The sequence below is a fragment of the Elephantulus edwardii genome, unplaced genomic scaffold (genome assembly GCF_000299155.1).
Source record: "Elephantulus edwardii isolate Elephantulus edwardi_28Jun2011 unplaced genomic scaffold, EleEdw1.0 scaffold00011, whole genome shotgun sequence".
Classification (NCBI taxonomy): Eukaryota; Metazoa; Chordata; class Mammalia; order Macroscelidea; family Macroscelididae; genus Elephantulus; species Elephantulus edwardii.
The window spans coordinates 1190283-1202485 of NW_006399761.1; the positions used below are offsets into that span (position 1 = coordinate 1190283).

General features: G+C 43.8%; 1 protein-coding gene across 1 annotated transcript in view; it reads left to right on the forward strand.

The window, feature by feature from the left end:
- The window catches only part of DUSP11 (dual specificity phosphatase 11 (RNA/RNP complex 1-interacting)), a 16068-nt gene extending 4819 nt beyond the window's left edge, over positions 1-11249 (forward strand). Inside the window, exons 3-9 of the mRNA XM_006880998.1 lie at positions 3-134; positions 3893-4016; positions 6319-6379; positions 8447-8493; positions 8750-8825; positions 9048-9233; positions 11075-11249. Of these exons, the coding sequence (XP_006881060.1) occupies positions 3-134; positions 3893-4016; positions 6319-6379; positions 8447-8493; positions 8750-8825; positions 9048-9233; positions 11075-11249 (801 nt within the window). The remainder of the gene's footprint in view (positions 1-2; positions 135-3892; positions 4017-6318; positions 6380-8446; positions 8494-8749; positions 8826-9047; positions 9234-11074) is intronic.
- Positions 11250-12203: the final 954 nt, after the last annotated feature.

Here is a 12203-nt window from a genome sequence, read left to right on the forward strand (position 1 = left end):
AGAGTTTTGAAGGGAGTCTTTCACCAGAAGAATGTTTTTCTCCTCTGGATCTTTTTAACAAAGTCCAAGAACAAAATGAAGAACTCGGACTGATTATTGATTTAACGTATACACAACGTTATTATAACCAAGAGGTAAATGGAATCCTTAGTCCTTAATCCTAATCTTAGTCCAAGAGGTAGATAAAATAGTTAATGTTCTTGAAAGTAAACCTACATTCTGATATTGTAATAATTCATAATCCAGTAGATCTCATTGTTTGCTAATGTGAGAGTCACTGCCTTTCATGTTTAGTAGTTCAGAAAGTTAATTATTGGCGTATTTCTAATTCACAATAAGGCTAAAGATAAGTATTGAACTAGAAAAAATAAAAAAAATTTAAAAAAATAAAAAAACAAACAAAAATTAAAAAAAAAAGAATTGAACTAGAATATTTTTTAGGGGGGAAATTTGCCATTGAGTTGCAGTGGACTCATTGCAGACCTTCCATTATGTTTCCAAGACTGTAAATCACATCAAAGAGATTGCTCATCTTTCTCCCTGAGAGCTGCTGGTGTCTTGGAACCGCCAGAGGGACAGGCCTTTGGGTTAGCATAGGGTCTGTGTATGCTTGAGATATTCTGGAAGCTTCCATAGCCTTTACTTTGAAAATTAATGAAATGTTAGTAAGAATAGCACTAGCCTGGGAAAAAAGTATTAATTAATCATCAGCATTATTTTCTTTTAAATAGTTGCCAAAACGTGTAAAGACTTTTGGTTGATGCTTTCTTATCTGTCTTCTGGTTTAGTACAGAGACCTGTTAGGTTTTGTTTGTGCCTTGTATGGGGTGATATATCACATTGGCAAAGAGTTATTCTTCAGATCAGTTCCGTGACCTTGCAATTGCAAACACAAGTTGACCCTTGACTCTTGATCAAAGCAGAGAGGGGTGCTGACTTCCATAGACAAAGAGAATGCAAGTGTAAATTACAGTTGACCCTTGAACAACACAGGTTAGAGTGCTGGGAGTGTTTGGGTAAGGGCATGATGGAGGAGAACTGATGCCTTTGAACTATGATTTTGGGGAAGAGTATTGAATATACCATGGACAACTAAGAGAATGAACAGGTTCGTCCTGGAGAGAGTGAAGCCAGGCTGCTCCTTGGAGTCAAGGATTCTGAAGCTTCGTCTGACATAATTTGGACATGCTACAAGGAGGGACCAGTCCTTGGAGAGGGACATCAAGCTTGGGAGGGTGGAGGGACAGCGCAGGAGAGGAAGACCCTGGATGTGATGGATCGATTCAGTGACTGTGGTAATGGGAGTAGATGTGTCAGAGACAGTGAGATTGGCACAGGATAGAGGAGGGTTTAGGGCTGTTGTACATAGGGTTGCTATGAGTAACAGGTGACTCTATGGCACATAACAACAACAACAACTATATTGTGCTGACCATCTCCAGACCACTGTGCTCACCACAGGAACAGCAGGAAACAGAACCTGTCTATAAGCGGGCCCTCAGAGTCTCAGCCCATGGTGTTCAAGGGCCAGCTGTGTTTGGGAGCAGTTTGGCTTTTTAAAAGTGCTTTCACTGGCATTAAATTGGCCACGCCTTCGCGCAGCCCTGTGCTGACTCAGCAGCCGTGTTACCGCCTCTCAGCCAGGAAGACTACTCAGCTCACAGGACGTGCTGTTGGAACTGGTAATTTTATGGAAGATAAGTCTGCAACTCAGAAAAGGAAGAAGTGCAACTTGAACACAAGTGTGTTTTTTTAAAAAGAAAAAACACACAATTATCTCAAGTTTTAAACATACATAAAAATAGACATGCCAGTGACAATGACTGACTCATTCCCTAGCTTCAGACCTTCTCATCAGGTGCACCACACTGTTTAGCGAAATTCAGTATTATTTTTAGGAGAATTCTGTCTTTCCATTGTACATTTTTGATGTGTGTACTGAGAATGTAGGACTTTTATTCCTTAATATTGTTTCTTTAATATTCTCAAATAACTAGTCAGTGTTCCAGTTTGGAGTTAAGGCCTTTCAACTACGATGTTGTTTGTGCAAAGCCTTCAAGAGAGATTCATGGATGTAGGGCAAGTCGAGAGATAGGTGAGGTGTGGCTGCTTCTCTTTGTGATATTAACAGTCACCGATGAATGTAAAAATCCACTCATTCACTGGGGGCTCCAAAAAAATGACTTATTTTCGCCACCTCACTTATTAGCTGAGGGGCATAGGTCTACAAAGACAAGCGTTTGTTCTCATCTTCAGCTGTTTGCCCAGTTGAAGTAGGTCCCTGGGCAGCACAGGTGATTAGGTGCCCAGATATCAACCAGAAAGTCAAGGTTCTTACCCACCCGGAGGTCCACTGCAGCCAGGCCCAGAAGTGGGCACCCTCCTGGAAACATGGCAGCAGCCAGGCCCGGAGGTGGGCACCTGCCTGGGACATGCAGCAGCCAGGCCCGGAGGTGGGCACCTGCCTGGGACATGCAGCAGCCAGGCCCGGAGGTGGGCACCCGCCTGGGACATGCAGCAGCCAGGCCCGGAGGTGGGCACCCTCCTGGAAACATGGCAGCAGCCAGGCTTGGAGGTGGGCACCGCCTGGGACATGCAGCAGCCAGGCCTGGTGGCGTGCCTCCCATCAGTCACAGGCTCGAAGGCCTTGTGTGTGGTTCTGGTCTGCACCCCTGGAGCCATCGTGAGTGGGAGTAGTAACAGCAGCAAAGAGTTCATATTGGAAAAGTATTAGCATTACCCTTTATCTGACAGTTTTCAAAACAGTGAGTTGGTTCAACTAACATTTTTAATTTTTACTGTTAATCATTTAGACTTTTATTTCTTTTTAATATCATTAAAATGTCATTTTCCAATCCATTATAGTTAACTATAATAACAACAGTTAATTATTATGACTTATGTCTGCATTATTCCCTGAATTTTGACCTTGCCAGTCCACTGAGTTATTATTCATGTAGGGATCACAGAGCCCTGGTTTTGCCCTCTGCTACCTCTCCTGGCTCCTAGGTCTCTTTGACACACAAACCTTTTTAGTAGTCTTTGGTCACTTTGGTTTTCTGTTTCTATGAAAAAATTGATCCTTGATCTAGACTCATTGTGTCCAATTTCCTCCCCTAAGCCTGATAGCGACTCTTTCTCCAAGGAGCCTTGGTTTCTTTAGGTGGGAATGGTTTTTAGAGCTCACAGTGTGACTGTTGTTGTTTACTGTGGAGTTGGATCTGCCCCCAGCTCATCCTCCAGCCGGTTTTCAGAGGCAGTTAATCGTCCGGGAGGAGATTGCCCCTCCTTCTCCCATGGAGCAGCTGCTGCCCTCCAGTTCTATGCTTTCAGGACTGCAGGCCACCAGAGCTCTAAAGGGTTAGAGGGGATTTACTGCTTTTCTGCTTATACTTGTGTCTATTTTCCTTCATTCCAACAAACTGAGCTCTCGGGAGTACTTAGAACTTACCATCTTGTCAAAATTCCATGTGATGTTTTCTCCCTCTGTTTTACTGTTAGATGCCATCAGGTCGCCTGTGACTCATGGTGACCCTGTGAATAGATCTGAGCCTTTATCTGTCTTGTGTGTCGTCTTCTAATCTATTTTGAATTTGAATCATAACTCCTCCACGAGGGCCCTGAAATAGAAAATAATAGGCGGAACCATTTGTATAATTTTGAGTCACATTAATGATTAATTCACATGTCCCTGGCTTTCAGGTGGCAGATGTCCTGTGTTCTAATGCCGGTCAAGTGACACTGCCTCATTGACATAACTTTGAAACATAAATGACTGGTCAGATTTGCTAACCTACGAAGTTTATTACAGTATCTTGGTTTATATTCTAGTTCTAAGTTAACCTTTCCTTACAAATGAAATAATATATGTTTTCATGGTTTTTCTTTCTAGGATTTCCCAGAAACTATTCCTTACTTAAAAATTTTTACAGTTGGGCATCAGGTACCTGATGATGACACTATTTTTAAGTTCAAAAGCGCTGTTAATGGGTTTTTGAAGGAAAATAAAAATAATGGTGAGTTTGTTTTTGTGGGGTTGTTATTGGTGGTGGTGGTGGTGGTGACTTCAGTATTGAATTTTGGTAAATGATTTGAATTGGGTTGGAGATCTTGTTCTGACCACAGGCCTGTGTGTTTGACAAGGTCAAGGTGAGAACCTCACGTGGTCCTAATGGATTGAGGCGTTGGTGCTATTGATAGTCACAAGTGAATCATTTCAGCTGGAAGGTACTTTGTGTGAGAGAGAGGAACTGAACCCAGCTCACTCATCGATTGAAAAAGTTTGCAAGAATGTAGAATAAAAATAGTCTTCTGTTTTATTTCTTGGTTAAGAAAGGGATGAGAGGTGGGGAGAAGATCCAAGATCTCAGGGTCTTAGACACAGCAGTAGGCTGAGGCAGGTTCCGACGCAGAAGCAGAGCCAGCAGTGGGTCTCCTGTGCTCATCACTCTGGCTGTGTTTTCATTTGTTCCCACCGTTCCTGCTTACTCCTCATGGAGAACGGTTGAGGCAGAGGCTGATGCACTCCTGTTCCCTTTAATCGGCCTTCCTCTGTAAACATAGATCTTAGTAGCTTCTTCATTTCCTGGCATCTAAGTAGCAGACACCAAACCCAAAAGCCCAGCCCGCAGCTGCCGAGTGCCTCTGACTCCTAGGGCCCCTGTCAGGTGTCTGAGGCCGGGAATCTCTCCTAGAAGGAGTAGCCTGCGTCCTCCCTCAAAGCAGCTGGGGGACGGCAGCTGGTTAGCAGCACAGTGAGGTCCACACTACACCGCCAGGGCTCTTTGAAGGGACAGAAGGAGCAGGGTATTTTTGACAGAAAAGCCCATTGCTCCACAGAACGATCATGCCTTGTTTTGTCCTCAGGAATCTGACATTCTGCTGGAGGAAGGAGGTAATGACAGTAGACTAGATGGTAGACAGTGAAAATGCTTTAAAGTGTAAAGCAGGAGAAAGGGTTAGGGAGCACTGGGTAATCTAGTAAGACGTTCTCTTAGGAACCCTAATCTGTGAATGGCTGTCGAGTAAAATGTTATTTGTTGTTGTTGCTGTTGTGTACTGTAGAGTCTCTGACTCTCCAGCAGGGATTGAGAAGCAGTAAATTGTCCATCTTTCTCTCACGGAGCAGCTGGTAGGTTAGAACCCCAAGCCTTTGGGACTGCAGCGCAGCTTCTTACCACTAGGCCATCTGAGCGCCACTGGATCCTGGTTGAGTAGAGTCCTAAAGTGAGAAACTGGCCATTGGTTATCCCAGAGAGAAGTTCAAAGACAGAAACAGCTTGTGTGCAGTGCCCGAGGCAGGCTGGGGTTGACGTGTGTGCAGGAGACATGTCCGGCCGAGTGAACTGAGGGAATGAGGGTCTGTAGAAGCAGGACGAGGAAGGTGGAAGCAAGATCATGAATGCCATGTACTGTCTTGTGTGTGTGTGTATGATAGTGTGTATGTATAGTGATACACAACACATGTTAATGATGGGCTGACAGGCACAGTGGCCCAGCTGGGAAAGTCTTGGACTTGATTCTAGGCGTGATTCTGCTTGCCTGCAGTAGTGTTTGGGTTGATGTCTGTAATCCTGTTCACTTTTTCTTTATGAAATACTAACAGAGCAGTGCAGTCCCCCCAGAGTACTCCAGGGGGTTTGTAACGAGGTGAGAGAGGACATGGGAGTGCCTTGGGAACTCAGGAGTCTACAAACTGCTTGATTGGATTACTATTTGAGGAACAAGTGTTAGTTTTCTCTTAGCCTTATTTTGACCGCCTGCTCTTTTCTTTTATTAACACGGTGCCGCAGATGACGATAATTCGTCGGGGGGGATGGGGGGGGAGTAAGAAATGTGTTTCTAAAGCACAGTCGTCAATTTAAAAGTGTGCGGCAATGTGTTAAATCAGTTACTAATGTGCTCGCTTCAGTAGCACATATACTAAAATCGGAACGAGACAGAGAAGATTAGCATGGCCCCGTACAAGGATGACATGCAAGTTCATGAAATGTTTCCATGTTATAAAAACCACAAACCAGTTACTGATGGACGTTTTATGTTAAGAAAAATAGGGTTTGTCTCATTCAGTAGTTTTAGTTGCTAATATCTCATCAGCTTTCTTCACTTCATAACATTGAAGCTACAGAATTTCTGAGGGGAAATGAATTTTACCCTCGTAATAAAGAGTTCTTTAGAATATGTTCCTAAACCCACATTCCTCATCAGAGCTGCGCCTGTCAGGCTCGTAGTAGCACAGTGTTGAGTACTAAATGTTAGTCGTTAGAAGATTGTTCAGTTTGGTTTTCGTGTATATGCATGACTGTTTCCTGTTTCCAGACAAACTTATTGGGGTCCACTGCACGCATGGTTTGAACAGGACTGGCTACCTTATCTGCAGGTGAGTTCCCAGTGCCACAGGCAGGAGATTTCCAGTTGGTTTTGTCTGATTACAGTGTAAGTTTGATGCAAAAATGCCGTCAGTATTGAAATCTCTAAAGAAGTGAGTGTGCTTTGCTGTTTTGCCCCCCACTGAGTACCATCATTAACAGTTTATTTTTTTAAGTATTTATTGTTATTTGTTCCTTGTTGCAGACTTTCTTCTTCCCCCATTAACAGTTTAGTGCATGCCTTTTCAGACATTTTTTAATAAGCAGATATATTTACATCAGTAATGTATTTACTGGTGGAAGTTCAGACATTCTTCTGTGTAACTTAGTGTGTGGCGCCCCTGTTTCTGTGCTTGTATCTCGCACTGTCGTTTGAGTGAAAATCGACAGAGCACACTGGTTTTTCAGCCAGGCGTTGGCATGCATTTTGTTTTGTAAGGTTACATACAGTGCCCCCATGTCTGATCATCTACTGTGTGTAACGCCTCCCCTTCACCATCTTCGGAAGCCCCTTCTCTGTTGAGTAAGTCTCACTGCTCCTCCCCGCTTCCCATCCCTCGTAACCATCCAAGAACTTCATTCTTTGTGAAGACTGCTTTACCCATTGATATTTTGAAGAACATTCAGATAGGTCAGAGGATTTTTTTTTAAATTGTAAAACATTGAAGAGACAAAAATCTCTATATGAACACCCTTCAGTGCATATACTCTGGTTTTTGCTCATTGGCATGCCCAGGGCCCAGGACCCATCCACTTACACCATGTGGATGTGATTTTACTATACTGATTCCTCTTCATTTAGAGAATTTGTGTGGAGGGTCTGTTCTCTGGAGGCAGGTGGACGTTAGGTTTATGCTTGGTGTAGAGGATACGATAGGAGCCACACACTGCACTTGTGAATCCTGACAGTCTAGAGGGGCATATCTTTAGAGGGTGCACCTGGAACGACTGATGCGAAGGAGAAGCATGTCATACAGGAGGTATCGTTTACCTTCACAGGAAGGTTAGAGGAGGTTTCCTTGGAGATGGTGGCGCTGATGAGGAGGGATGTTGAGAGAATACAGCCGGGAGGAGTGACAGAGACCCCATAACAGGAAGGTGTGTCCTGTGTTGGAGAAGCCGGAGGAGACCTGGCTGTGAGAGCCCAGGCTGGGAGAAAGGGTGGCTTTAGCATGGAGCAGCACGGTGGGGAGGAGTGGGTTACACTGGGCTGCCTTTACGATTTTGGGTTTCCTCTTAGGAACATTCGGAAACCATTGCACTTTTTCCTGAGGTTGAGTGTGCGGTACATAGTCAGATTTTTATTTGCACCCTCTCCTCTTAGCTACTGCGTAGAGACTGTATTTTCCTTTTTGAGGTCACACGGAAGCAGGAAGACCATTCAGGACGATTGTGCTGAAGCACAGCCGTCGTGGTGGACCTGCTGTGATTTTTGTTTTTTAAAGAAATTTTTATTTTTTACTGGTTTATAAAGTTAGTATACATTGTTTTTCCCATTGGAGACCTGGTGTGATTTTGGTGGGAAACGGGGATGATTGTCGTCAGGACTGGTGATGAGTTGGGAATGAGGGCAGGAAGCAATGGCTGAGGGTGCTGGTGCTTCCTAGGTGATAAGCCCAGGCAGTTGGTTAGATTAGACAGTAATTTTTAATAGTACTGTTCCCTCAATTTATTTTGGCTTGTCATGTTCCTAATACCGTCTTGTTAAAGACGTTTCCTGTTTTCACTCTACAAGACATTTTAATCAAGAATTACTATTGAATTTTATGAGACACCTTTAAAATATCTATCAGTTTGATACTGCATTTTTCCCCCATATATTAATTGTGACTGTGATGTAAGTAAATAATTGTGTTAGCCAATTTCCTAAAGCTGGGCTTATCCTTCCATTCGTAGAACAGGTCTGTGTGTGTGTGACAGTGCTAATGCTAGATCATCCTTTAGCAAGCACTGAATTTATGTGGCATTTTCTTGGGTACTTATGTCTATATTTGCAAGCAGAATTAGATCATTTTTGAAAAACATTTACTTCCTTTGGCATATATCTCTCAGTGACCCAAATGCTATTGTTTTGTTAGGTACTTGATTGACATGGAAGGCATGAGGCCAGATGATGCAATTGAACGTAAGTACGAGGGCTGTCACTTCTCCTTCTGCAACAGCTGAGGGTGTATGCTGAGGTCCATTTCATAGATTTGGTGGGGAGGGGGGTATATGTCATTTGTTTTTGTTAAAATTGTTTGGGTTACAATTTTATAAAGGACTCTTTATACAAGTACTGGTATGTTACAGCCTCAGTAATGGATTTCAGCTCTTATTTGCTTTCTCTGGGAAAGATACATGTTTGTACAAGTATTTCTAACCATTCCTTCACCTGTCAGTATTTAATAGGTGCCGGGGGCATTGCATAGAAAGGAAGAATTACATTGAAGACCTGCAGAATGGCCCCATCAGAAGGTAAGTGCTGTGTTTTCTGAGTGTGATTTGTAGGTGGGACGTCTGTTCTGATCCAGGTTAAGTTGTGCATGTGACATGCATTCCTGTATGATGTTCTGGGGAGCCGGTAGTACTAGTAATTGGGGAAGAAAGGATGGTCATTTTCATAGATGAAATAGATATAACCACAAACTTTGTGAAATCTGGAGACTAATAACACTGTGTGCAAATGCTCTCTTTTAGGAATTGGGCTTCTGATGTATCCAGGTCAGATGACTTCGAAGACTCCTCGCATTTCATGGAACCAGTCCATGCTGGAAATAAGTTTGTTTACTATGGACCTCAGTATAAAGGCCACCGCACTCAAGTCTACCCAGCTCGTTCTTGCCATTTCTCCTCACGGACCCAGGAGCTGCCTCAGCCAGTCAGGTACCGCTGCCTCCCCTGGGTTCTGATGTGGAAGCGTTCTAGCCTCGGCGACATGAAGTGTTCTAGACTTGGCAAAGCGCCTTGAGGGAGTTGCTGCCAACTGCTGCCAAGCAGGTGTGGCTCTGCTCTGTAGTTTACAGGTAGGGCTGGATGCAGGTGCAGGATGAGGACACACAGCTCTGCAGAGATCACTGGGAAGAGGTGTGGCCACTGCAGTTGTAAACCTAGTTTAGCTAATTAAACTGGTGTGACCGCCAGAGAAGCTCTTGCATTCCCAGGCTGCATTAATAATACTTTATTGGTGGATTCCAGAGAATAGAGATGGGTGAGAAGGGGAGTTGGCGGATTGAAACATAATCGCAGGAGTGTTGACTTGTCAATAAGGAAAGTCTCCATGGGGCTGCAGCAAGCCTTCAGAAAAATTCCAAAAGGAAGTGACTGTAGTTACCAGCGGCACTGAAAATTGGCATAATGCTTTTGACGACACAGCTTTAATAGCCATAGAAATACTCACAGCCAGAAAGTCTGCATTGAAGACTGAGGAGGTCCTTCCGAACGTGGACGAAGCTGTGTTCACGAGGGCAGACATTGAAGACAGTTCTTAAATCCCTGCTGTGTATCTGATTCAAGGTTGGATGCCCAAGACACAGGCACATGTGTGCTGCGATGTTAACCCCAGAGTCCCTTAGAGTAGTGGCAGCAGCCTGTATTTCTAACAGTGGGGAATAAACTCAGAACAGACTCTCCCTTGAGTGTCCGGAGCTGCCTGTCTTCCTCCTGGGCAGCCACTGGTGGACGCGGCCCACCAGAGAGGCCCCCTTTTGGAGTTAGCAGTGCACCTTGCTGCAGGCTGCGTCACCAGAGCGTCCTAACGTGACGAAGGGCACAATAAATTCTCACTTCGGTGTTAGGACTTCTTGTGACACATTAAAACTGAGAACTCATTTATGAGGAGTGAAAAAGAATAGATTTTGATTCATAGTATAAAAAAAGATAGTGGGAGGGAAAACAAAAGAGTACATTAACCAATTAGTAGATTAAATGGGATTGAGGGTGGTGAAGGATGTGATTTTCACTTTTCTCAGGGTTCCTTTTCTTTGGAAATTTATGCGATACTGGTCTTCTTTTGAAACGATTACCAAATTGTTCAAATTCTCAATTCCTAATTTTTTTTAAGCCACTAGAATTAGATTCCCCCCGCCCCTTTTCTTAGTCTTATTTATTTATAAAGTGAAAGCAGCTTGCTGTTTCATAAATAGTTTTCCTGTCTCATATCAACCCTGCCTGACTTTTGAGTGGAAGATGTCTGAGTAGAATAGTGTGGACCTGAATTTATCACTAAAGAGATTGATAGAAAGTGGCCTGGGACCCTACCCTACACCAGGGTCTTCTATATGTAATTTAAATATCTTCATTTGCCTTCATGCCAATGAATGAAGTTAGAAGGTGTTGTTAGCTCCATTTAAAAAGAGACCCTCAAGAAGGTGACTTGGCCCCGTGCCTGTAACTGTAAATCTCAGAGATGGGGAGGACAGCGCAGGGTAGGGGTGGTTCCCATCTGTGGTTCAGAGGGTCGCTGTAAGTCCTGGGCAACTCAAGGGCATCCTCCAACAAGCAGAGATAGAAAGATTAACAAACTACCCACCCAGGGTTGTGCAGGCAGGAAACAGTGTAGCCATAACGTCTACTTATGCAAGTTGTTGACGCTCCAGCAAGGTTCAGAGGCAGTGAATTTGAAAGGAGGAGAGTGCCCATTGTTATCCCTCGGAGCAGCTGGTAGATTTGAACCGCTGTGAACCTGTATTAATCATAACAGTTTATTGTTCATGTTTTGTTCTCAGGCATTTTTCACGGAATCCGAATGTTCATCGGAGAGGCCTTATTCCTCCTCCCGGTCCCGCTGGACAGGACTATTCACAGAGGCGCTACTCCTGGAACGTTAAGCCATACAGCGGCCCAGCGATCGAGGGTCAGGGGTTCCCTTCTTACCAGCCTCACAGGCGGCGGTATTACTGACTGCGGGGGACGGCCGAGTGAGCTCTGGAGATCACAGCTGACCTGAACGGGTCATCAGAGGTCCCGTATGATCTACTTTATTGCTCCTTCACGTGGAAAGAGTGAGGGAAGTTTTTATTGATATTTTACCTCTTTGCTAATGAATTTGCAGAAATTGCAGCAGTAAAGAGGAAAAATCCATCATTCCAGTCTTAATGGTTTTTAAGGAAATATTTTGGGACTGAAAATAAAGAATCTCCTTACAAATTATTTTTTTAAATTGTATTTTACTTTCTATGGATAATCTTCTGATTAGATTTGTGTATTTTAGTGTAGGTACAAAAATGAAGTATTTCATCATCTTCTATTATTGATCTAGTTGTTAATGGAATTATTTCCCTTAAAATGACCTTGGAGACAATCTCTTTAGAATCCAGTCATTGTAAAATGTTGTGACATTTTTGCTGTCCGCTGTCGTAGCTTCCTCTGGCAATCTGTCATGGGCTTTACCAGCTGTCTTTCACTGAATGGTCAGAATTGCCCTCTGGCACAGGAAGGGCGTGGGAGTCAGCTGTACCCTAGGCTGGTGGGTCTTTATGTTATAGTATACATGTGTAGAGTATATTACGTTACATTATAATGTTTGTCTGACAAGCTTACTGTTTTCAGTAACTTGAACACGTTTATAACCAGGGTGCTCCTTAAAGGTCAGGATGATGAAACGTGGTCTCTTTGGGCATGTTGTCAGGAAGGTCAGAGAAAGAGAGGAAGACCCCCAACCAGAAGGATTGACAAAATGACTGTAACAGCTCTAAACGGAGCTCTGGTGGCCTAGTGGCAAGAAGCTGCGCTGAAATCCTGAAGGCTCGAGGTTCTAATCCACCGATGATCCGCTGGAGAAGGATGGGCCATCTCCTGGGCCAGTCGGATCCGATTGACAAGAAAGAAAAAACAAACAGTGGGCTCTGGTGTTTT